Here is a 26,358-nt window from a genome sequence, read left to right as displayed (position 1 = left end):
AAAAATGTAGACATCTTCCTTTCAATTTATCAGAGAGCTGTGCAAAGACTTCTCCCAAGTCTTTACTGCAGGAAGGATTCTTAAAAGAAAAAAAGAAAAAAAAAAGCCTCTCCCTTTTTCTTAGGCTTTTTTTTTGTTTTGTTTTGTTTTCCTTTTCTAAAAGTAAAAAGCAAATAAAAGTGTAAAAATAAGAGAAAGTCAAGGATTTCTGGGGATTGCTGGAATAAACTCTACTTGAGTTCAGCATTCTACATTACGTTTCTGTATCTTGGGAGTAAATCAGTGGCAAGTTCTAGGCAAGACCCAGCTGGCAAAGTGCAAGTTTTCAAGTATGGCCAGGAACTGCATTGGCTCTTTGGCTGCCAAATCCACCTCCAGTAAGGTGACTTACTGAATTAGAAGCTAATTGACTCTATGCAATTAACTTCCAATGCTCATTATCACTTTGATATTTAAGGTACTTGTAAAACTGATGAATTTGTACTTATGATTTCTCTGAAGTGGGGAAATACAACAAATTCAATTTTCCAGATGACTAGCTGGATTATAATTATCTGTTAATATTGTTCTACGTGTTAATTTTGGTAATGGTTTTATTATATTAACGACTAACAAGTCCTCTTCAGTCCTTCAAGTGCAAGTGACAGGCTGACTCGTCGGGAGTGCGTTTTGCTTCCGACACTTTGCTGGCTTGGTCGGCGTTGTGTGAATCGCATGCCATCTGCAATGCTTTGCATCCTTTCTTCTTCATTAGCAGGTCTCGTCAGAGGAGCCAGAGGACGATGGCGTGCAACAATCCAGAGATACAAAAATGCTGTCAGAGCATCCGTGCTCCAGTGCTTGAGAAGACATGGAGGAAGATGGGGTAGCACAACCCAGACAACTACAATCCTTAGCTAGCCCCTGATGATCCAGCACTCGGGAGGGCCTGTAGGAGGATGGAATATCACAACCCAGACAACCACAGTCCTTAGCCAGCCCTCCATGAGCCAGTACATGGGAGGAGCTGTGGCAGCACGGGGTACCACAACACAGACAACCAAAGTTCTTAGCCAACCCACTGTATTCCAGCACACAGAAGGAGCTGTGAAAGGATTGGGTGCTGCTTCCCAGGGAAACACAAACCTTAGCCAGCCACCCATGATCCAGCACATGGGAGGTGATGGAGAAGGACTCTCTGGTGCCTCCAGTTTTGGAGCAGCAGGCAAGAAAAGTGCAGTCTCCTCGCAGAATGCACTCTCTGCGTTAAGCAGTGAAACCCAGGTGATGAGCACAGAGATGGACAGCAGAGACTTTTGTAAGTGATGACCCTGTCCCCTGGGAAGCACTCGCAATGAGCTGCTTAAGTGCTTACTGGCTTCCTCTGGATAATGGAGAGGATGTGTTCTGGGGGATGGAAGCTGGGATGTGTGGGGAGAACCATAGGAAGCACTGAGGTTTTGTTTCTCTTACAGAGCTGATGTGATTTACTTGCGGTTCGATGATACGGTAAAATGCTTTGTTGGATATCTGTGTGTCCAGCAGAGTGACTGCTGTGTCTTTCAAGATGGTTGTAGTATTCTTCAGTTGTTCCCTCTGAGCAGCATCCTATGGAATTAATTGGCATGGCTTTGGCTATTTGAATTTGACTGATTTTTGCCGTTTGGCTTCTGACTGTGTAATTTCTTTTGCTGTCATGTTCTGTTTTCTAGTGACTGTATAGCAGAAGACATGGCAACCTGGGAATCTTCTGGACGTTTTCCTGTTACTCTCCTGTGATGGGCAAGCCTAATATTTCAGGTCAGTACTGTTTTTAGCCTTGCTGAATGCTGCATGCTGCTACTGTCAGGCTGCATTTCTATACTTGTCCACACTGCTGTGCCTCAATGGAAGCACTTGCAAGGTGATGTCTTGCCTTGTGATGCAACAGGGGCATTGGATTACGGTATTTCTTTGGTGTGTTTGCACCCCTGAAGTTGCACCAGGAGTCCTTTTTGTGTCTCCAAGTAGAACTGGCTTGTCCCACGTGGTGTAGCAAGGGCAGTTTCTTGTGTAACTCTAGAGGGCAATTTTATATTTTTGTTGTATTTCCTTTGGAGTATATTGATTGTTTGCCTGCCTGAAGGCTTTCCAGAGATCTCCCCTGAGAAGCTGCGCCTGGGGTATTATAACTGCAGTGCAAAGGAGAGCACTGGATACTACGTAAGTATTCAAAACAGTTGACCTTTGGTGTGGACAAGTTCAGAGTAGGAGTGGTTACTGTTCTTCAGGTGGCCACTCTTGACTCAGTGAATACCAAACTCGAGGGGAATGTAAGAATGCCCCCATACGTTCACTTTTCTGTGCACCTAGTAGAAAACAGCAGGAGCTGCTGGCCTGAATGCTTTGCCATAACTGAGCAACCTGATCTGGCCATAGGTGTCCCTGTTCACTGCAGGGGAGTTGAGTCAGGTCCCTTCTGACTCAAACAGGTCTACGATTCCCTTCCCTATGATTGCCTTCAATGTAGTTTTCAACAACCCACTGTATTTGATTTTACCAGAAGCTGGTGCATGCAAGGGAATATGAGATAAGTCCACTCAATGCCAAGATGTTTGGCCCAAGTATTTGCAAGGGAATTTTCAAAATGTGTCCCACCATCTGACTCAATTCTTTCTGGAGTGCCATGTCACCACAGGACTTGTTTCTCCAGACCCAGTATGGTGTTTCGGGTGGTAGCATGGGGTACTGTGTACGTTTCAAGCAACCCAGTGATTGCCTCCACCATGGTGAGCACATAACGCTTACCATCGTGTGTTTGTGGCAAGGTGATTTCATCAACCTCCTCATATTTGTACTTTTGCCATCGTCCTTCCCCCCACAGAGCTTTCACCTCTTGGCTTGTTTAATTGTGGTACGTGTAGCACAGTCATGAATAAGCTGTGCAATAGTGCCCATAGTTATGTCCACCCCTTGGTCTCTAGCCCACTTACATGTTGCATCTCTTCCTTCACGGCCTTAAGTTTCATGAGCCCATCGAGACAGAAATAATTCACCCTTGTTTTGCCAGTCCAACTCCATTTGAGCCACCTCAGTTGTGGCAGCTTGATGTCCTTGGTGGTTATTTTGTTGTTCTTCAGTAGCCTTGCTCTTGGGCACATGAGCATCTACATGATGCACCTTTACACATTCTTTATTTGAATAGCAATGTCTTTCCACAGCTCAGCAGCCCAAATAGGTTTACCCCTTCTTTGCCAGCTATTTTGTTGCCACTGCTGTAACCAATCTCATAAGGCAGTTGCCACCATCCATGAGTCTGTTATTGTAGGCAGATGAACTACTTAGTAAAAAAGAAGCAGAAAAAATGGGAGCTTCTAATGTGTTTGTTCATGTTTAGCCATTGCAGTTGTTGAGTTAGATGCACAAGTTTTATATAGGGAAACTCTCAGACTCTGCCTTTAGTCATTATAGCCAAAGTCATCTCAGAAGTCTGAGGCTAAGCAGCACAGAAATGAAATAATTCTTGCATCAGCACAGCCTGTCTCCACCTATTTGTTCACATAACACTCCTATGGTTTGCTCTTTGTGTACTGCTATTTTACTAAACACTAAAAATGAGTATACTAGCTTGTGGACTAATGTCATTTTCCATGGTCCAATTTCCTGGGAGCAAGTGAGAAAGCTGCAAGTGATGCACAGAAACACTTTAAAAAATACATCCTTGTCTTTCCAGTGTAAATTTCTTGTCATTACTTAGATTTTGGTATTTCTTTCGCAAGTTAGACTGTAGCTGAATATTTTTTTCACATCTTTCTCTTCTGCTTTTCTTTTTGTATGTATTCTACCATACAGAAGTTAGCTGGCATTCTTTTTAGTTTTTTTCTTCACTACAACCGCAGCAATACCTAAATAAGCATGTATTCCTTTCAGCTCTGTTGGCCTAAGACTTATAATAAGGCATGTGGTGAAGTTGCCACTTTATATCTAACCCCAGCAACAAACAGAATCCAACATTCTTCAGATTCTGATTTCTGCTTAATGTTAGGACAGAAAGAGAAATCTCAGAGTCTTCTGTGAGAAATCACCTTAACATTTTCAAATCCCACTTTTTAGATATTTACTTGGGAAGGAAATAGCAAGAAACAAACCAAAAATAACCTCAAACCAACAAATGTAGAACACAAAAACATATACATACACACATGTCTGTAGTCATTAAATCATAAAAAGGAACTTAAATACATTCTCCAGACAGTAGTGCTTGAAGTTGAGTGAAGTAAACTTTGATAGAAGTTTATCAAAATTGATCTTATGTTTCTTGATCCACTTTTGAATTGGTCAAATTACAATAATTTTTGTTGAATGGACTGTTTAGGTAATATATAATGCTTCTTATCCAATGATACTCAATGTATGAGACTGGTAAGGAATATCTCAAATGAACACGAGGCAATCACCAACACTTTGTGGACAGTTTTGCAGTTGAAAGCATTTCTTTGGAGTTGTTTGCCTTTGAATGGAAGGGCCCAAGAATGTTTCCTGTCTGAAGACTTGCCTGAGAACAGGTGTTTCCAGCTTAATAAAGGAGACTGGGAGATGATGCCACTATATCCTGTGAAGGCATATACAAGCTGGAGTATCCCTGTGTGCTCTTACCTGCTGATTTAAGTTCACAAGGCCTGGAAAATGGGAACAAAGGAGTTCCTGCTCAGATCTCAGAAGTCAGAAACTGTCGCTCCAAAAGAGCAGGCTTGACCACTCTGGACTATAAGAGTAAGTACTGTCACTGTAAGCAGTCAACTGACCACCTCAACCTTGGATGACCCACCACTACCAAAGATCAGCACCTGACACCAAGACATTGCTAGGTTGAGGAGCGGTGAACCTCTTTGCTTTGCTGTATCTGTATATCTGTATATCTGTATATCTGTACATCCATATATCTGTATATCTGTATATCTGTATGTCTGTATGTCTGTACGTCTGTATGTCTGTATGTCTGCCTCTCCCGATTTTCTGTATTTTCTCATTTTCTTCTTTTATACTTCTGCTTCTGTAGTAGCCATTGCCTAACATTGTCTTAACTGTAATGATTTTTAACCATAATTAGCCAATTAGCCAATTTTACCTTCAAGTAAAGCATTAATTGGTGTTAAGAAAGCTCTCAGTAAATTGATATGTATTATTCCTCTGATCCTTGGATGACTCCATCACTGCAGCAACCCCTGCTAACTAGAGGAGGTGCAGCTCAGGAGACAGAAAAAGATTCATCTCCCTTGAAACCCATGGAGTGGGATGAGACGTTCAAATACCTGAGGTATTAATAGAAAAAAAAAATGTATGATTGTCAGCTGCTTTTACATTTTGAAAGTAGGGGTAAGGTGGCCTTTCTTTGGTAGAGCTGGGTAAAGTGTCTGAGTAAGTAGAAATATTTTCTGAGTGCAACCATATTTCACTTGAAAATTTCCAGCATGATCACAGTGTCTGTGAACTTACCAGACTGTCAGACCCCCACTCTCTTCTTGAACAACTTGGGGAATTCAGTCAGAGGCAAAAATGTTAAAGACTGTAAGGCTCTGCAAGGCTCTGAAATGGCATCAGATAGAGGGAGATGTGAGAGGTTTCCTGCCAGTAGAGATAGCTATGCCACAAGGATAAGTTGTGTTAAACTCAAAAGAAATCCATTTGGGAAAAAGTGTTTAGAAATACTCCCCCCACAGGGTAATCTTCAAAGCTTACACTTTCTGAGAAACTAAATTGCCTTGGAGATAGAAATCTGTAGGAAACCTACCTTTAGTTTCAGTCTTCACAGAAGAGCTTGTTTCTTGTCGGTGGTGAAAAAAAAGCATATGCCCAAAAGCAAAGTGAGCACTAGACAAACTTAGCAATATTACTCTTTGTTAAATTAGCTGACGAGTGATTAGTACTATTGTTCAACTCAGCTGTTAACTTTTAGCTGATTTCCTAGCGCTTAATTCCTAGCTAATTTCAAAGCAATTTATGCATGAGCTAAGAGTTAAACATAGGCATAAATGCAGTATTGATACAGACATTCTATGGGCACATACTTAGTAAGAAATACTCTCTGAATTAAGCGTTAGCAAGATCTTCACATATCTACATATTCCTGCATCCTCCAGCACCATGACAAATTATGATGTAGTGAGGGATACGTATGAGTCTTATCTGTGAATCTGCCAAGTGAGTAAGACCACTGAATTTTAGTCATGTTGAAAGGAGCCTCAACCAGTTTGTTACTTCTCTTCTCCATCTGGCTTGGCAATGAATCAAGGAGAATATCAGTGCTCATTTCCTATTCGTGTATTATGCACAATTTGCTTTGAATGCCTTTTCTATTGTAACGCAAAAACTAGACTTTCATTTTATATTAGTGCTATGTTAGTAGGAGGATGTGAGAATTGAGGATGCTACTCAACTGATGAAACATATCTGTAAAGAAGAAGTTTTTAAATGGCTTAGAAATGACTGCTTAGAAATGCCTGCATTGATGAAACTGTATTCATTATTCTTCTCTCTTGCTCCTTGGCAGAAATAATTAATATTTTAAGAATTCAAAAATAGATGGAAGTAGTAAGATTGAGTAAGCAGAAACTGATTGTCAGGAGATTAGGCTTTAGTTAGTAGGATTTAAATATGCCTGGCGTGTCAAAGCAATGTGACAAGCCAGTGTTTTCATAATGTTCTGTGTCTACCTCATAACTTGTTGTGAAAGGCTGATGACTGTTGCCAGCTTGCTTTGTTCTTATTAATATTTTTGAAGATAAGGAAGTGAAATGGCTCCATTTCAGGAATTAAGTCATTTCTTTGTGCCAAAATGCTGACAGGAACTCTTGGTGAGGGAAGATAAATTACAGGTCTGACTCCTGCATCATAAGAAAGAAATCCACACTGCTTGAAAGGAGCCTTGCTGTTCAAAGTGGTGTTAACTCTTCTAACATTGCAGATGTGGGTGAGTTGCCTGTGTGAATTCATTTAATATGAAATGGAACACACTGCTGAACTGAGGCACTTTCAAGGTCTGATTTTGAAAGTTGGGGATAATTTTAGGAAAGAGGAGATCGAAAGAGCTAGCAAGTTTAACACATTGACCTTAGCCAATATGTTAATATCAGCTGTAGAACATTATGTGCTGCCCACATCTAATGGGATGTCTCCTTGTTTTTGTCACTGACTATTGCAGCTTCTTCAAAACTGTGTTTGCAGTCCCTTCTCCTCTCATCATATAGACTGTGTTCAAATTCCCAGCAAATAGCTCTCCATCCAACTCTATATTTGTCCAGTAAAACAGCCTTTCCTATGCAAAAATAACAGAACTACCCAGCACAACACCAATAGTAGTTTCCTCCTGGTGTACCTCATACGGACTAGATGTCTCTCAACTAGTTCTGACCAATACTATCCTGCTATTTCTTTTGATTTTCCAGCTTAAACAGATACAACAGACGTCAAAGGAGGACTCAAAATTGCTGGGAAAACACGTATTAAATAGCTGTTTAGTAGAAAATTCTTGTAATTACTACTGTTTCTTACAAAAAAGGAAAAAGAAAAAAAAAGGAACAGAAAAAGAATCAATGTATCCTATATACACAAGCAATACAACACAGATGCCTTGTAAACAGGGATTAGTAGCAGGACATTGTCATAGGAACTGTACACTTTTTCCCTTGGGAAACTTAAAACTCCATAAATTCAGGCAATTTAAGGCCACAGAGAAATGAAGTACTGACTATGCTCTTGTTCCCATTCCTTGCCATTGTGACATTTTACAAGCCAGGTTTCTGTACGTTCTCCCGTATAATTCTTAGTCCCCTCCCCACAGACACAAAACCCAAATATATTCCTCTCTACATTTACATCTTTATACTTCCCTTTCTTGGTTAAATCAGACCACAGGAAGTTATTTTCACTCTTCAATGCAAGCGTGCAATTGATGAAGCAACACTTTAATGAAGTACTTTAGAAAGGATTTTAGCAGAATCCTTGATTCTGCTAAAATACATCTTGAACTATTTTAATCTAAACAGTTCTATGACAACAGCTGGGAACATAACTTTTGGGAAATGTGGATGCTAATTCAGACTGGGAGATAAGATTCAGTGAAAACAATGAGTTGCAGCTGCTGCAACTGACACAGACACTACTACATCTAACAACATCTTTTGAGATCAAAGGCAGACTGAGCCCTAAGATAAGCACCCATCCATCTGTCTTATGACAAGCTGCAGCTGCAAGTTGGGTGGCAACCAAATTCTTCACCATTCAACTTGCATTTCCTTGTTTATGCAAAAACTTCTTGTCATTTTCATACTGATTTCTGTAAAGCTTAAGTGGCCCTTTCCCTCCCAGACACTACCTGTGATTGCCAGCTGTGTAACAAAGAAGGTCATTCGAGATTTCCGCTTCCTTCTCCATGTAGAGAAGAGCACGATGGCATTTCCAGCAATAGTAACAATAAAGAGGATCCAAAGAGTCACCAGCTGCTCTGTCTGCATCAGAAAGACAAAAAAATGATGTAGGCAGGTGAGTGGATAGTGACTTGGGTTAAGCCAATCAGTTAACATAGGACAAATGAGACGAGAATGCAAAAAGGAGTGGAATGTAAGTTTTGACAATTGATTTTTAATTATATAGACTAAAAGATATTCTTGTTCTTTCAGAAAATACCTCACATGCATCATCACCAGTGATGTCCCTCCCAGATTGATTTGCAGTGCCTGTATATTACTGCTATATTCACAAAACTGCTATCGATGCCTGTGTTCAGCACTGGACACTAAAATGAGAGGCAGCCATCAGCTTGCTCTTGTTGCTCCAACAAGCTGTGAAATAACCAACTGCCACGCTTTGGAATACTGATAGACATGCTTCTTTGGAGCAATGGGGGAAATAAATGCTTCTCTCCTTCCCAGGCCCATTGAGTATGGGTCACCCATAAGCCCTATGAAATTCAGACACCCACTCCATGATCTAGATGTATAGCAAGATTGAAAAGTAAGCATGACCCACTGTAAGAAAAAGTAAAATTGTGCAGCATGCAATACATGATGACAAAACGTCCCCTAGTGGTACTGTGTACAAAGAAAAGAAAAATAAGAAGCACTCTGGAAGCATTATGATCCTCTGACTGCAACACTAAGGGCATACACACACACATTTGTTTGCTTCATGTGCATGAGCACACAATTTGCTCCCTCCTTTATGGCCTACTGAAACGTTGTTGGTCTCCTCTAAATGCAGGTGAGTTATTTTTCAGTGCTATTCTGTAGGTTTCTCCTAGCCACGTGGGACTGCAAAATTCAGTTTGTCTACAGCAAGCCAACCAGTTTTAATGCCTGAGAAGCACTGAGTCTGCAGAGCATGGAGTCAGCCTGGAGAAAATATTCAGCATTCCTGCAAGCTTAGAAAACCTAACTTGCATAAGGCATGTATGGCAAGAAAGAAAACAATTCTGCAGCTCTTCTGCAAAGACAAGCAGAACAGACAGCATTTTTCACAGCAAGACTTTGAAGGGCATAGGACAGAGAAACAAGGAAAGGCAGAATTAAGAAGTGCTGAAGTATCCAGCAGTGATAAGTATCACTAGTATTAAATGGGGAGGTCGGTGGCCCTGCATATGGCAGGGGGGTTGGAGATTCATGATCCCTGGGGTCCCTTTCAACCCTGGCCATTCTGTGATTCCATGATTCTGTGATTCTGTGATAATACACACGTTGTTATTACAGCCAAGGGGAGAAAAAAAATACACACGTGGCTCAGCAGCCAGCATGCATAGTTCCTTTTCTACTGAGGAACAGAACCAGCTCTGCTTCAGTCTGGTAGCAATGGGACTTCATGACCTATGTGGCTGTGCAGAAGAGGCAGGACCCACTTGCTGTATGAGCAATTCCAGGCTGTGCTCCATGCCTGAGCCCAGGGATTAGTTTAAGCACACAATGAATGCTGTGTTTAGATGGTTTCATTTTTCCCAGCACGATAACTTCTGTTAGTTTAATCTGTCATTTGGGTCACCTCATCTAACTTTAAAGCTCTAAAGAGAGACAGCTACTCTAAATGGTCTTTGTAGTCTAGATAATGGTAATATCTCAGACATGAGTCATCATTCATCTCACCCACCCTGGGATAGCTGTCTCCACTGATTATAGAATCACCTATACAAGACAACCAGTGTGGGCTGTGTGCTTAAATTTTAGAAGAAAACAAAACAAAACAAGCAAACAAAAAAACAAAACAAGCAAACAAAGAACAAACAAACATGTTTTAAAATCTAGCAATCTCTTGGAAGCAAATTCCCTTTGCAACACTTAGCAGAGCCGTGGTAAAACTATGCTTACGGGGACACTTTTTTTGTACAGGGATTGGAAGGAGACATCTTTTTGGATGATAAATAAAACGGGAGGGAAAAAAAGAAGTAAGATTTCATATCACATTTGTCCTTGAAATCAATTGGTTCTCCTAAGGGATTGGCTTGTCTTTTTCATTTCAGAAAAGATCTTTCATATGTTAAAAAAATAAGGGACAAGACGTGCTCCCATTTTCTCTGATATAAAATTGGGAGAGCATTTTTTAAAAAGAAATTCTGCATTCCTGTATTGTAATGATAAGGCTAACAACAGAACAAGGCTCTGACACAAATCTTTTTGCAGTTCCTGCATAAGAAAATCCTCAGTGTCAGCCAAGCCTGTGTTAGAGGGGTGCTTCATCCCCACATAGGGGTAAGCACACATTGTCAGTCGTCTTGCCAACTTTTAATGAGTGCTTTAAGCTCTACAGAAACGTACAATTAAACCAATCTACAAAAATGACAAAAAAGGTGCAAAAGTTGAGTAAGGAGAGCTAAATTTGAAAGACTGTAGACAAAAGCATATAGACAAAGTTTCTATTCATCTATTTGTGGTAGCTGCTGAACAGAGAGCAGAGAGAAAGATCTCATTCTTGGGGATTAAGGAACTACATTAATAGGCAGCTTAAATCACTGCAGCCTCTATCAGTCTGAATTAGCTTGCGGAATGAAAACTTCTGTAGGTATTAATGGGATGCTCATCATGATAAAGGCCTTCATAGAAGCTATGGCTGGAATTCAAAATGTTCTTGATGAACTGGAAACACACACTTTTAAAAACAGGATTCCATTAAATAAAGGAGCAGCACAGGACACTACGGCGCAGTAGCTGTAATGATTCCAGGCTGGGTGAGCCTTCCAAACATCACCCCCAACACACAGCAGGTGAAGGTTCTCTGCAGGTGGAATACTTGGCCTCACCTCCAGCACTGGGTGCATGTTTGGGCACTGCAATCTAAGGGGGCCTACAAAGACGGGGAAGGATCTACAGGCAAGAAGCATGGGGACAACACTGCCAGACATAAGGTTTGAATTTTTGGGTGGTCCTCTCTGGAGTCAAGGGTTGGACTTGATGATTCTTACAGATCCCTTTAACTTGAGATATTCTCTAGTTCTACATTGAAAACAATGACAATTGCCATGAGACCAACACGCGTTGCATGTCTCTGCTCCACTGAACCCACTATGTCCACTTTGGGACACTGCATTTCAAGAGAGGCATAGGGTAAGGAGTTGACAGCAGTTCAGAGAATACACCTGAGCAAGAAGAGGGAATTATTTAAATTGCTTGACCTAGCAAACAACAGACTCCAGGAATAAATGAGCATATCTTTGAAGACATGATAAGGCTGTAGGAATAATAATAAAAAAAAGGAACAAAATATTCTTCTGGTCCACTGCAGATTGGCCCAAAATCAATGAACCAAAATTACAGCATAGAATTCAGGATGGTTATTTACAAATTTTCATTTACAAAATACCTGTATAGATTGATTGAGTCAATGAAATCTCCATCTATGAAAATAAGTCTTAGATTTGAGATACAGCTGATTGATCCCTGAACTTCACTTCAGCTGCATTGTCCAGAATTCTGTTTTATACTTCACAGTGAGGTGAAATTTTGCTTAAAAATGAATGTGTTTCACTTCATGTCATGTTCATCCAGCAGAAATCGTCTTTTTGTAGCAACCTTCAGCAAGGTGATTTGCAAGAAGAAAAGAGAACCACTGTTTAATAACATCTTACACAGAAAACTGGATAAAAAGATAATAACATCTCCTTGTGTAGAAGCTTTCTTCAAGGGCTGCTTTTGTAGTGGGTGTACTAACTACAATACATAAGAACATCATGAGTGAGACCAGTGTCATACAGCAGTTCTTGTAGATTAGAAAAATTAAAAATGCTAGTGACCTAAATAAGGTTATAGGACAAATTAAATCAAGAGGATTTCCTTGGATTGACGATTACCGTTGCTTATGCTTCTATTCCACAAGACTGCTGTTTGAAGCATGGAAGTGCTTGGCATCTGGAGCACATATTCATGTTTTGCTAATTTGCTTTAAGATTAAATCCAGCTTTAGCCAATGAAGCAAGTCGCCTCATGGGTGAAATGTAAGACAAGAAAGCTGTCTGAAAAGTGCATACGTTTTCTTTTGCTTCCAGAAGTGTTTTGTTATTTTGTCTCTCTAACAAAATTTCAGAATTCACAGGCTGCAATAAGTCTAGCATGAGGTGTACTGTGCTTTATGTTTGAAACGAAGTGCATCCCTGTAAGCCTGGTGTACCACTCACTCACCATCAAAGGCAGAAGGGATCCTTATGGATTCTAGGCATCTGTGCTATCATGATGTGATTTGTATTTATCTTGTATCAATGACAAAATTCACTCCTGAGCTCTTTCAGGGTCTCAAGTTCTGTGTCTATGAGTTATTGCAGTGTGGGGAATAGTAGTGGAAAAAGTTTACTATCTTCCCTAATGTTGCTGGCTGGTGTCTTAACATGTCGTTAGGAGGCTTATAGCGAATTCAAGTTGTCACTGACCTGGTGCTTTCCTGCTTCATGCTCTTGGTCTGTTGAGTGATGAAGACACTACTATTCTATGCATCCCTACTATCACAGGCTGGTAGTGATGTAAGTCTCTGAGCAGCTTCTTCTTACTAGGTGATTAAGTTCTGGGAATACGTGAATTATCTGGGGATAGTCTGACTGCTTGCATTTTGTTCATTTTAAAAATGATGTAAGAATTGTAACCTATTGCAATCACTGAGATGTACTCATGGAGTAAAGTAAGCAAATTCACAAGTAAGTTCCTCTTAACATGTAAAAAGGACACATAAAATTGCTTGCTAAATTGGGAAACTGACATACTGAAGATCATGTTCACCACTAGTAAATTGTATTGCTCTGTTCTAAAGGAAGTTTTAAAGAAAAAAATAGAGAGAGGGAAAACTTTTTCTCATCTCCTGAAATAAACACTTCAACTGCAGACCATGCAAGCAAATGGAGGTCCCCAGGTTTTGCATTATTTTGACCCTGTTATAGAGACATGGAGTCCTGAATTTTGACTACTGAAAATACGTAAGAGAGGTATGTTATTTTAGCTGATTCCATGTAGGGTGGAACAGAAGAGGAAAGGGAAAGGAAAGGGGGAAGAAAAAGACAAGGGTAAATTTTTCTGAGGCAGTTGAGTGCCATGCAACTTCACTGATTCCAGCTGGGGCTTTACAGAATCACAGAATGGCCAGGGTTGGAAGGGACCTCAAGGATCATGAATCTCCAACCCCCTGCCACATGCAGGGCCACCAACCTCCACGTTTAATGCTAAACTAATTTAAACTAATTTACAGTCAGTTTGCTTCTACTGGACCGCAGTATTTAAAGAAATAATAAGAAGACACCCGTTGGAGCAGTTTACTTAAGAAACTGCATCAGAAAAGGATCAGGTTGAGTATTAGGAAAAGATTCTTCACCAGAGAGTGTTCAGGCACTGGAACAGGCAGCCCCAAGCTACCAGAGTTCAAGAAGCATTTGAAAAATGTTTTCAAACATAGGGTTTGGTGGTACTGCATGGAGCCAGGTGTTGGACTCAATGATCCTTGTGTGTGCCTTCCTGTTTGGGATATTCTATAATTCCATAATGCAGTTCACAATGAAAGGATGAGAAGCACCAAATGGAAGCAACTCAGGACATTTTGATTATATATTAGGGAAACAAAATCACTATGAGGATAGTTAAACACTGGAATTGGAGTGCAGAGAAGATGCAGGATCTCTGTCTCTGAAGATGTTCAGAACTTGTTTGGGCACTGCCTTGAGCATGCTTTTGAGTGGTCAGATCAAGTGACCTTCAGAAGTCCCCGAGCCTGAACCGTATACACGAGAGCGTGCATAATACTCATAATACCTATTTTCTTAAAAACTTACATACTAAAAACTAAATTGTACTCATGCAGATATGTATTCAGATGGGAGCTTTGCACAAGACATATATTATTTATTGTACCACAGAAACAAAAACAACTCAGATCTTTGGGGAATTACAATTTACATCACCCTGCAAATCAGGTGTAAATGCTGATGGGAATGGCACAAACATATCAATTTTAAGTAACTTAAAAAGTCATAGGTGGTGTTCAGCTAAAGCGTGTGCAGAAGTTTGAGATGAAGTATTTCTGCCAGGGTGTGATAGGTTAAGCAACCTATCAGAAGTAATGTGCAATGGAAGTGAAAGATTTATATCTATTGTGATTACATACATATGGTATAAAGTATCTCCATTCTTGGATGCATTTGAAGCCAGGTTGGATGGGGCCTTTGGCAGACTGATCTAGTGGTGGTAACCTTGCCTATGGTGAGGGGTTGGAACTACATGATCTTCATCAAAGGCATTCTCTGATTCTCTGATCCTGTGATTTATAGTATAAAAAATAACAAACTTGGTTGAAGTGCCAATAGGAAACATCCATGCATCTTCCACCACGATTTGGATTGAGAAAAAAAACATCACAGAAATCTGTTTGATGATAAGCCATAGGTGCGTTATACACAGTTTAGTAGTAGCTAGCAGGTCTCACTGTCAGAGGACAAAATAAAAGGCACCAATAATTTTAAAGATTTTTAGGCTAGAAGTAAGCTTCATACATTAGATGTTAAGCATCTGAATGCGAAAGTTCAGATGATTAATACAAGCTACCTCCTTCTTCAAATGAATATGTGGGGAGGGGAAAAGTCACAAAAATATAGTTGGATCAATCTTGATTCATTTGCAGATGAACTATGTCTCAGAAGAAGCACGTTAAAGAACTGAAAGATCACTGATATATCTTATGACCTAGTTGTCACAAGTGACAATTTGTATAACAAAATTATGCCTTGGAATCATAGAATTCCTCAAGTTGGAAAAGACCTTGAAGATCATCAAGTCCAACCATGACCTATCCATACAACCCTTACAGCCCACTGCTAACTCATGTCCCTGAGCACCACATCCAAACAGTTTTTAAACACATCCAGGGATGGTGACTCAACCACCTCCCTGGGGAGCCTGTTCCAGGGCTTAACAACCCTTTCAGTAAAGAAGTGTTTCCTGATATCCAACTTAAACCTCCCATTCCAAAAAAAAGCTACTAGCAGAGGATGGTTTCGATCCATCGACCTCTGGGTTATGGGCCCAGCACGCTCCCGCTGCGCCACTCTGCTTCTTAAATGTTTTCCATCTAGCAAGGCAAAAATGAGAAGTTGTTATTATACACACGATGCTCCTGAAAGTTTTTGGAATGCAATTTGATTGACATCAGAAAACTCTAAGAAAACTTGTGATGAGGTAGCAAAAACTGAGAAATGAATTATTTCAAAGCTAAGTTTTGTATCTTTTTATTTAAAGGCTCTTCCATTGCAGATGAATTTGAGAGGAAGGCAGCAAAGCCCTTTAGAGTTGAATTTTTTGGTAACTTGGCCTGGAATTGAGCCCAATTCACACTGCATGAATACTAGCTCAGCTTCAGGTCTCTCTTGAACCACTGATTTCCCATTTAAGCCCTGGGGCTAAAACACAGCTCTGACTGCTATGGACCTTGACTATTAATTAGGCGGTTACTCTTCAAACACCAATATCCCCAAGCAAGCTTAACAAAGAAAGCTTCTCACCCCTCTCTGAGTCAAGCACAAGCTTCGAATTCAGCAGATGCATTTGTCATGTCCAATAGTTTTCCCATCTTCTGCACAGTGGCTGCTTTACTGTGATGATTTCTCGCAGGATGACTGTGTTAGCCTTCCAGCACATGGCTGTGGGATATTCTGGCATCTGTTGTCACATGAGGCCTTCAACACATGTCAGAGATTCTGGCAACAGTCACATCTACATGCATCTTCATTCCAGCATGGCTGGAAGGAGACCTAAGACCACGTTTTCTATTCTGCCAAACTTAGGAAGTAGTTTTGTATGAGTTTGTATCTGGATGGAATTGTACTTATAGTCTGTGAATGCTAATGTGTTCTACAGAGGAAAATCTAAAATATTTTCTACTTTTTTGGTGCAAGGAAAACTATTCACTAGATCAGAATACTTTCCCATAGAAAGGAGTAATTATGTTACTAATGTTATTTTCACTTCTAAAAATATAGCCATGCTCTGTTGACCTTTTTCTGTGAATCCTCAGTTTTTAAAAATATATTTCTTAGCTCTCACTTCACCATCACGGCTGAGGCAGGGTCACTTCAATGGGCAGCATTTAATAAATGTAGATGTGACTGGGGTAGATGGGGATCAAAAAGATTGAAAGTTAATAACAAATGGTAAGAATTCAGTTTTACTGGCTGATAGTTCACATTCACCATCTTGTTGTGTTTTGGTAAATGGATAATAAACAGGGACAGTTCTATTCAGAGAGTGACCAACTGGGACGTATAGGACAGGGGCAAATGCTTTTAAACCAAAGGAGGGAAAGTTTGGATCAGATGTCTTGGGGAAGCAATTCACAGAGAGGATGGTGAGGTGCTGAAACAGGGTTGCCCAGAAAAGTTGTGTATGCCCTGTTTCTGGAGCTGAACAAGACTAGATTGGATGGAGCCACGGGCAACCTGATCTAGTTTTTGATCTAGCAGTTGGCAACCCTGCCTGCAGCAGGAGGGCTGGAACCTGGCGATCCTTGAGGTCCCTTTCAACCCAAGCCATTCTATAATTCTATGATTCTATTGAGTTATTTCAGGGTTGGTTTTCTTTCAATAAATGTATCATAGAAGATTCCAAGGAAGGAGTTAAACAGATTTCCCTAATTTTGATGTCATCAAGAACGATGTATTTTTCATTATGTATCTATTTTTCCTAGAATAATTTCAACAGGAAGAGATAACATTAGGTCACTCAATAGCCCATCCATAATTGCATGATTTTGAAAGGCCTATTAAAAGCTGTGAAACTGTTCCTTCTTAATCACAGAAAAGGGCAAGATGATTAAATGTGCCTAATCTGTGAAATTAAAACAGTTCATAGACTAGAGACATTTTAAGCATATTTATACTAGAGATTCAGACAGATCCAAACCCTACCTGTGGGTCACATGGACAACAGTCAGAGGTGTGAGGAACGCTGGTGTAAAACTGCCTGAATTGGTTGGCTCACAGCTTCTGCATGCTGGGCTGTTACCAAGCTAGCTCCCTTCTGTGCTGCATTTAAGCTAGTAGATGAAGCCAGCTCATCCAAGAACAGCTTTGTTTCACGAGGTGGGCAGCTATTGCCTCCTCAGCATGGCAGCTCAGCTCTAGCAGCACTCCTTACAGCATACCCATGTGCCTTACAGCAGTGCCCATGTTCAGGAGTTCTTGACACTGTATTTGTGTAGACTTAATTCTCCTCCTCTCACTCCAATGAAAGATAGCAAAGTCACTTATGAATTATTTGGTTTGCTCATTTTCCTAAAACATACAATTGCATTTACAGAGATTACTCCAGAAATTTGACAGCACCCATTAATATTTTTCTGTTATGTATTCAGGGATGGAATGCTCTATGCGGTCTGCCTGAAAATCAGAATGAGCAATAATAAAGGCAAATGCTTTTCAGGAGATAAAGAGACTCCTGCATTTGGCTGAAATGATAGGGACACAGATACTGACTTAAATAGGCTCTGAGGACACCTGGAGACAAATCCTTGTTAGTTGTTAGTTATGCAAAGCTCATCTGTGGAAACCTGCTCTCCTTGCATTGATCTTCTCAGTACTTTGGTGGAAGTGATAGGCCCTGACCTTTGCAATGAAGATTATATTCTATGGAGGAGAAGCACATGGTTTTATATTTGTGGTTACACTAGCATGGTTCTACAGTCCCATTTATTATCTGAACTAGCTAGGCTACAAGACGCAGGTACTGGCAATGCTATGGTGTTGGAGGACATAATAGCTGCAGGTACACAGTTCTTCCTGGAAAAAACACAAAACCAAACAAACTGGGAATCTTAACTATTCATGAATAATCATTTGTAGTGGATTTAATGTGCACAGTATTTTTCCAAACAGCTCTTATCCTTCACTACCACTGCTGGGGTGACGCTGCACAGCACAGGGACCACGACTGATGGAGCTGGAGTAAGGAAGACATCAACATATAGACCTGTTGTTGAGGCTTCCACCTTGCAGCATGGGACAGCGGTTCCCAAAAACTCTTGGGGGAGAGCGACAAAATTCTGTGCTGCTGCACGCATAAAGAAAACAAAACAAGAAAGTGCAACTAGATGGTGGAAGGGAGGTGGTTGAGTCACCATCCCTGCATGTGTTTAAAACTGTTTGGATCTGGTGCTCAGGGACGTGATTTAGCAGATGGTTGTTAGAGTTAGGGTAGGATGGTTAGGTTGGGGTTGGACTTGATCTTTGAGGTCTTTTCCAACCTGAGCAATTCTATGATTCCATGATTCTAAGGCAGGGAACACCACCTGTCATTCCTGCCAAAGAAGGAAGAATGCCTGGGACTTTTCAGTATTTGAGTGCTCTTACCTTTACACTACTGCATCAGAGTAGAGCATCCTATTGTCCAACAGCCATGTCATACATAAGAATCGACCCCCACTGGAGTTTTTCTAAGCTTTGGAGCAGCTGGGGCTGCGCAAAGGGAGGTCCATCTTCCAGCCTTCACAAAGATTCCAGCCTTGTTGGCCACAGGGACTTCTTACTCAGCTTGATGAACCTATTCTGAGATTTTGGCTTCTCCCCAGGCTCTCTAGGAAGGCTTGTGGATAGCACCTTATGTCTTAGGCCCCCATGAGTCAGGTAGGCAGAACTGAGGGACTCTGAAAGTAGAGAAAAGTAACAGGCATTCTGATAATGTTTTCTGCAGCTCACTGTATTCAGCAAAGGGCATTTGACACACAGAGTCTTCTTACACAGAGACTAAATGCACGTGGAGGAGATTGTAAAGGGATGTAATGAGATTTCCATTGGCCTGGGAGGTTGGAGCTGTGATTAATACCAATTTGCACATCTGTTATGAATTTGATGCCAGCACAGACAATAGAATTCCTTGCATTTGTGGTTCCAGACGGCGAGCTACCAGCATGCCTCATACAAAGGCAGAGACATGGGCTCAGCTTTCAGCAATAGTTTGCCATGTGGAGGTTGGAACTAGAAGATCTATAGCGTCCCCTTCAATGCAAGCCATTCTATGATCACAGAACCTGCAGGCAGGGACGAGCTGCTCTCTTTACCACAGAAAGCTCTGGCTCATCTCATGAACTACATGACACACCTGGTCCTGCCAAAAAGATGTGACAGCAGCTTTGAGCCCATTGCACATGGAAGCAGCCTTACAGCAGACCTGGGGGGCAAAGGCTCGCATAGCAGCTGGCCAGGCAGCTATCAAAACGTCTAACAGAAGGGAAGAGCATGTTCCTCCAAGTGGATGAAATGCTCCTTTTCCCAGCTCAAAAAAATAAAAGGAGGGAAGAAAAAAAAAAAAATTAACTGAACTGGCAAAATGTTTTTTAATCTGAATCAGCATGTGATTCAGTTATTATGTTCTGAAGAGGACTGGAAAGGAAAGAAATTCAAATTGTTCTGAAAGGGGGAGCAGGGAAGCATTCACAACTCAGGCCATAATGGGACCTTTTTTTTTGGCACTGAAACGCTCTGAGTGGCATTATTTTACTTTTGTCACATTGCCACCACAATATAACCCAGATATTACCTGGGGGTTGGTACAGGTAGTACTTCTGAAGCATGGGAGGAAAAGAAGAATACAGTATTCTCCTCTCATCCCATAGTTTGAGACACCCTACAGAGCTGCCAGTGGATAAAACTGTTAGAAGTCATTTGTGTTGGAACTGCTCCATTTACTGCATGAGCATCACTCCTTGGTCCCCATTTATTGGTTTAGATTATGTTTTCCTATTAAATCTCTTAAAGTAGATAACACAACTCCATATTTCCCAAAGAGAAATAGCAACACTTGCTTGTTTTGTGCTGTATGTACAACAATGTGGCAATCCCCCCCACGCCACAGACACAGCCCCACAGCCACCCTGAGACTTCAGCTTCACGGCCACGCAGGGGTCAACCTGCACCTGCATGGTGGCCTTTTGTCAATCTTCTTTAGTCAGCAACAGCTATAGCATGTTTGAAAATCCCAGTTAATGGCCAAAGCCCATTTGCAGCTGTATTTTGAGCACCAATTCCAAATGACATGGGTTTTTAAACCACGCAGCCTGTTCCAAGCTGACCTTATATTTCTCTAGCTGCCAAACCAAAGCCTTGTGAAAAGAAAGGAGATCCTGGGCACCTTGCTGGAACAGACATGGACATGGTCACCACACAGAGTGTGGATGGTGAAGCACAGGCAGCTCTGTCAGCACCTTCCACACGTGAAGCTCTCATTGAGAGCTGAAATGGCTGGCAGAGAGCCATGCCTTGCATAGTAGGTGTCAGCAGGTCCATTATTCCTCCTTCCCTACAACAGCAACACCAGCTGTCACTTGTCTCCCGAGTCAAAATATTTCCATGCCTATCAGTAGCCAGTAATTGATGTGAAATCAGTGAACCTCCTTGCAAAGTTCGTCCTATATTTGCTAAAGCTAGACATCAGGCAGCAGAGTGCAAGTCTAATGAGAAGCTCTCAGCTAATAAAATCAAGTTTCCTTCAGCAATGGATGAGCACGCATGACTATCCATAGTATCCTAATTATTGTAATTTACTCAATCTGCCCTATTAAGAAGCATTTTTCTGCCTGGGGACTTTCTAATCATGGAATTAATTTGTCATTTTTACCATTATAAAATATTGCTCCCATGACATTGTTCAGATTTACAGCCCTAAGTGTGGAGAGAAGAGAGGAGATAAGAAGAAAATTGTGAAAAAAGGTTTTGCTCCTTACTTCTATGCTTTCTGAAGAGCCTTTTAAGCGTCTAACACGGAGAGAGAGAGGGGGAAAAAAAAAAAAGAAAGGACTATTGTGTTAAAAGAAACTCCAGTTAATGAATTGTAGGACTACAGATCAACTTTTTCCATAGAAGAGGTGAATCCCTGTTATAATTCCACTGATTCCAGGGGCAATGTATCAGAGTACTAACAACCTCCTGGAAGTCAAAAGTGCATCTGAATACATCCCCTGATTTCCAACAGATTGCCATACGATGCGAGTGCCTGCATCTTTCCATCTGGAAGTGATCTGCTTGGTTCTGAGCTCCGGAGGGAAGGCGGGGTACTTCTTGTAGTAGCTCCTTTTAGTAACTTGAGCACAACTTGTACAGTGTGCCACTACAGCATCATAACACATGGCACGCAGCATAAAGCTGAGCAGTGACAACAGACACGGAGAGCTGAAGCAAAGATGTAACTCAGCACCTCTTTCATCTGTTCTCTACCATCACATACTGTGAGGGTGATGTTTGTTTTGGGGAGATGAATGAATACACTTCTCACATCATTCAGCGGCTTTCAATCCTGAATCGTTTGCCTGCTACATTCTAACAATGATCCTGCATCCTCCTCACAAATTTAAAAGAAAACCAAGCCAATTAACTAATTAGAGCTAATCCCTGTTTTTGTTGGTTAAACACACACACACACACACACACACACACACACACACACACACACAACACACACAACACACACACAACACACACACAACACACACACAACACACACACAACACACACACAACACACACACAACACACACACACACAAAACCTTCTTGCTTGTGTGCAATGTTTGTTGCAGCTGGGAAATTGAAAAGAAATTCTTTGCGTCAAGAGATGGCTAATAAGAAATCGCACAAAAGATGTGTTAAACTACAGCACACTTTTGATAAAAGATGCACGTATATGTGCAATGCCACTTTAGAAAAATATTACCACCCCCTCTTGTAAGGGAATACGATTGCTAAGATCTGCAAGTCTGAACTCCAAAACCTGCAACTCGTCGTTTTCCAGTTAAATGCCTCGCATATACTGTCAGGTGTCTTCGCAGGGCAAATGCCACCTATATCTGGGATAAAACATTAATAATCCCAGCTGCCTGCTTGCAGAGGCACTGAGATGCACTAAAGCTTGTGAGAAAAGCAATGCACCAGCTGTACCTTAAAGGAGTAGTAAAAGGATTTCCACTCCTCTTCCTCCAGCACTTCGGTGAAAGTCACGGTGTCAGTGCAGGTGACAAAAGTGACATCCAGCCAGCCGGTGCCAGCCGGGGAGCTGCTGCTGGCTGCTGTAGGGCCAACCTCCATTGCCAGGCTCTGCTCCAGCTGCCTGGGCTCTTGTTTTCCTAGGAGTTAATGCAGCCAAGCCTCTCCTGTAAAAGCACAGCAGCAATACCAGCTTCTCACTGCTCCACCACTGGCTACCAGAGGCATCAGGCGTCAGTGCAGCTGAGTGATAAGAAAAAAAGCAAAGCGAAGGAAAAAAAAAACCAACCCAAAAACCAACAAGCTGGAGTCGTCCCTTTAAGCTCTCCTTCAGTACAACTTTGACAACAGCCATCCGCATGCTCTTTCAGCAGCAAGACCAGCAGCTGGTAAGAAGTCAGCACATACAGAGGTGTCCATGCGCATTTCAGCCTGCCAGGCATCCACAGCTGCCACTGCTGTAAAAGCATAGACCTGAAGAGCAAGCATGCATTTAGCGCATCCAGAACTTGTCCAGCCTCATGGGCTGCTCTGCCCCAACAGCAATACACTCCTAAGCAGAACTCGATCTGTTTTCACAGCTATGCCCTGTGCTGCTATGCTACCTGAACCACAGGTGTAGGTAGATTTAACCAAGTAGAGCCAAGTTCCCTGATCTGAAGCAGAAGCCCAATAAATGTACATTCTTATAAAACACTGAGGCAGTCAGCATTACCTTCAGGGATGGAGCCTGTGGGGATTAGAGAGACCTCTGGGTGTCACAGAATGTCCAGCCCTTGGCCTGGGCCAGCCAGGGGAAGATTCTGTTTCTGGCCCATAAAGGTAACTGGTACCATTCACAATGAGAAAGAATCAGTGCTAACCCATATGCATCAGTAATAGCTATTTAAACAACAGAAAATTGTGCATCCATTGGAATACAATCAGATAAAACACAGTTTTCCAGAATAACCATGTTGAGCTGAAATCAACAGGGAAAACAGTAACTTACATATTGATTATCTGAAAGAGAGGAGGACATCTCTTTGAAGCCCGTCCTGAATGACTGCTCAGGTTGGCTCAGAACCTCTGCTCTGAGGCATTCAGGCAGCAACCAAGCTTCCTGAAAGCATCCCATCTCACTGTCTCTTTTCTCCTCTCACCTTGTTCTCTCCTATTTGTGGAATAAGCTAAAACTTCTTGCATTGACTGGTTGGGGTTTTTTTTTGTCTTTTTTTCCCCCATGAGCATATCACAGGTGCCAAGAGGCTTCTCAGTAGTTCTTACACTCCTGCCTCTGAATATTTCTTTGTTGCTGTCACTGCTCTTCTTTGTTGTTGGCTGCTTTGCTATAAATGTTTTTTGTTGTTTGTTTATCTTGTATTTATTCTCAGAATCTTAGGCTATGGGCAGTCTGTGATACCTATATGTCTATAATTAGATGTCTAAAATTAAACTAATTATTTAGGAAAAAAATACTTATTTTTTAATCCTCTACAAAGGCGTGCTTGCTCTCTGAAATTTCCTTTTGGGTTTTCTCCTTCTCCCCTTGCCAGTATTAAGCAAGCTATTTGAATACCTCTGGAATGAATGGTGAAACAGCAGACTTTTCTGATTGAATCTCAAAAGCCTGTAGCAGGCAAGATCAAATCCCAGCAATTCCTCTGTGCAGAATTGATTCCTACAGCTGACTTTGTTTTCCCCCGTCAGGACTTTCAGAAATCTCTAAGAATTTCAGCTTGAAGAGATTTAGGTAGCTTTACAAAGGGAGAAGTTAAGTTTCCCCACTGTTTTAACATAAAATACTCTCAAATTATTATTCTAACACATATTTTTTCTAATGCATAACAAAACGCGATAGCGCTTTCTTAACCAAGCTGTTTCTTTTAAGTCTCACTTTGGTAGCACACCACAGTATAAGCATGCTTCTCAAATAGGAAAGATCAAACAACTTTGAGATAATCCTTAAGCAAAGGAAATGGATTATATGCAAGAAGAACAGGGAGGGCTTCTTTAAGAAGCCGCTTCATTGGCCATTCTCTTTACCTCGGACTCAGAAGCCACACAAAATTACGTTTCTCAAATCTAGCTTTGAATCAGAGGACAAGAGAACTTGAGAGCACACAGTGGGGAAACATGCAGCACATCTTGACCCCACAGCTGTGCTGTGAGACAGAAAACAAAATCACTTCACTGCTGTGCACCATGTTGATAATTTCCCCAGATTTGGCTGATATGAATCTTCTGATTTTTTTATCTTGTTTAAAAGAAACAGGTACATCTGAACACATATTTACTTAAAGCTCTCTATGTATGTGTGTATGTATAATTTTTTACTGAGAATTTACTTTGGAGTTGACTTTTCTGCTTTTATTCAGCATCAAGAGAAAAGTGCCAAAATATTACCCAAATCTGTATCTAGTGTCGTTGGAAGAGGAAGGTCAGCCTGTTTATCTGGAGCTTCCCCAGCATTTGCAGCCACCTTTTTTAGCCACTCCAGATAGAGACAACATCAAGTTTCTATATCTTTTAAGACATGAAGAAGTGAAAATGATCTTTTAGGATTTAACTTGTGAATTCTGAAGTTAGAGGCTGGCAGCTGAAGTAGAAGAGACTTTCTTTTATACAGAAAAATTTGTTTGACTTTCCTTCAGAATCTGTGCAGACTCAATTTTGATACATTCAAAGACTTCATGGAATGAGATGCCAGATCTCTGTCTGCCTGGGCCCAGCCTGATCTCTGACCAGTCAGCAACTATTGAGCTTTGGATTAAATCTCCAGACTGTCAGCATGTGGGTTCTTTCTACCAGTTGCACTTTTGGATGGAATCTTTTGCAAAAATCTGAACTTCACCCTCAGTAAAGAAATAAGGGCACAAAAATCACAGTGATGAAATCACAGAAATCACAATGATGAACACTTTACTCCTTTTCTATAGATAAATGAGCTTTAAAAGGACTTTTTTTCTCATCTCCATTGCTGTTTGTGATCTAAATTCAAGGTGGTCCATTTTACGAAAAAAGATACTTAGCCATTTATCTGTATTTGCAAATACACTCTTGCAGAAGAATAAGCAATTCCTAAGGAAATGTCTTTGAGAAGAAGCAAGTGGATGAAGAAAGTGCATAGAAAAATGCTATTAAATCTGCAGACTACGTTAGTAGAACTGTCAGCACCATGGAATTTAAAATCTCTTCATTCTCTTCCCCTCAACATAACCACCAAGATAACCATGCATTTTGCAAGGTCTTGATTCTCCACTCTCTCCTTCTGCTGTGCATTAAGATTGCTGTTCAGGGACAGAACCACAGGTAGCTTTAACCAAGAACAGCCAAGTTCCCTGGTCTGAAACAGTAGCCCAATAAATGTGCATTCCTATAGAACATTGAGGCAGTCAGCATCCTATCATTCACTGTACAACAGAGGAACACTCCTGCATTTTAGGAGCTGAGCGGCTAACTGTCACTAAATCCTGCCCTGATTTAAGAGCTGCTCCCCCATTGGAAGGCAGAGGCTGCCTGGAGCTGATAAACCTCTTTCTTCCTCTGCAGGGGATGGAGAATAATCTAATGGCTAAGCCACAGGCTTGCAGTTCAGAGAAGATATGCTCCTTGCTCCTCTGCAAGTTCCCACCTGCCTTTGACTAAGCAATCCCTTCCCCATAGCTATGGGCTCTGTCCGTGGAATGCAGGTGGTGGAACATACTCACACAAAGAACTTGAAGAATCCAGCTATGTGCTTAACTATTGTTTTTGACAGAGCCTCTGCAAACAGGGAGCTAACCCTCTGCTAAAGAGGACTGAGCCCTTGCACCACCACGGTCCTTGAGTGCCCAATCCGAACCAGTGAAATCAGAACCAAGCTCAAACTCCAAAGCAGGAGCAAGCAAACCCATCACTGTATCTGAGTTGTTCATTTCAGAGCAAACTGCAGATCTGCACTGAATTTCTG

General features: G+C 41.3%; 1 protein-coding gene and 1 non-coding gene across 2 annotated transcripts in view; both read right to left on the bottom strand.

Annotated features, from left to right (window-relative positions):
- The window catches only part of NPSR1 (neuropeptide S receptor 1), a 58,146-nt gene extending 35,617 nt beyond the window's left edge, over positions 1-22,529 (bottom strand). The window contains exons 1-2 of the mRNA XM_042816811.1: positions 22,383-22,529; positions 8,333-8,465 (exon numbers count right to left, since the gene is read on the bottom strand). Of these exons, the coding sequence (XP_042672745.1) occupies positions 8,333-8,465; positions 22,383-22,529 (280 nt within the window). The remainder of the gene's footprint in view (positions 1-8,332; positions 8,466-22,382) is intronic.
- Positions 15,446-15,517, bottom strand: TRNAM-CAU. The gene has a single exon. It is a non-coding gene; the product is annotated as a tRNA-Met (tRNA).
- Positions 22,530-26,358: the final 3,829 nt, after the last annotated feature.

The sequence above is a fragment of the Centrocercus urophasianus genome, unplaced genomic scaffold, assembly GCF_019232065.1.
Source record: "Centrocercus urophasianus isolate 14NV4802_14NV808 unplaced genomic scaffold, USGS_Curo_1.0 seq_16, whole genome shotgun sequence".
NCBI classification, from domain to species: Eukaryota; Metazoa; Chordata; class Aves; order Galliformes; family Phasianidae; genus Centrocercus; species Centrocercus urophasianus.
Note: the sequence above shows the minus strand (reverse complement) of the source record. Positions and strands in the feature narration are given on the sequence as shown.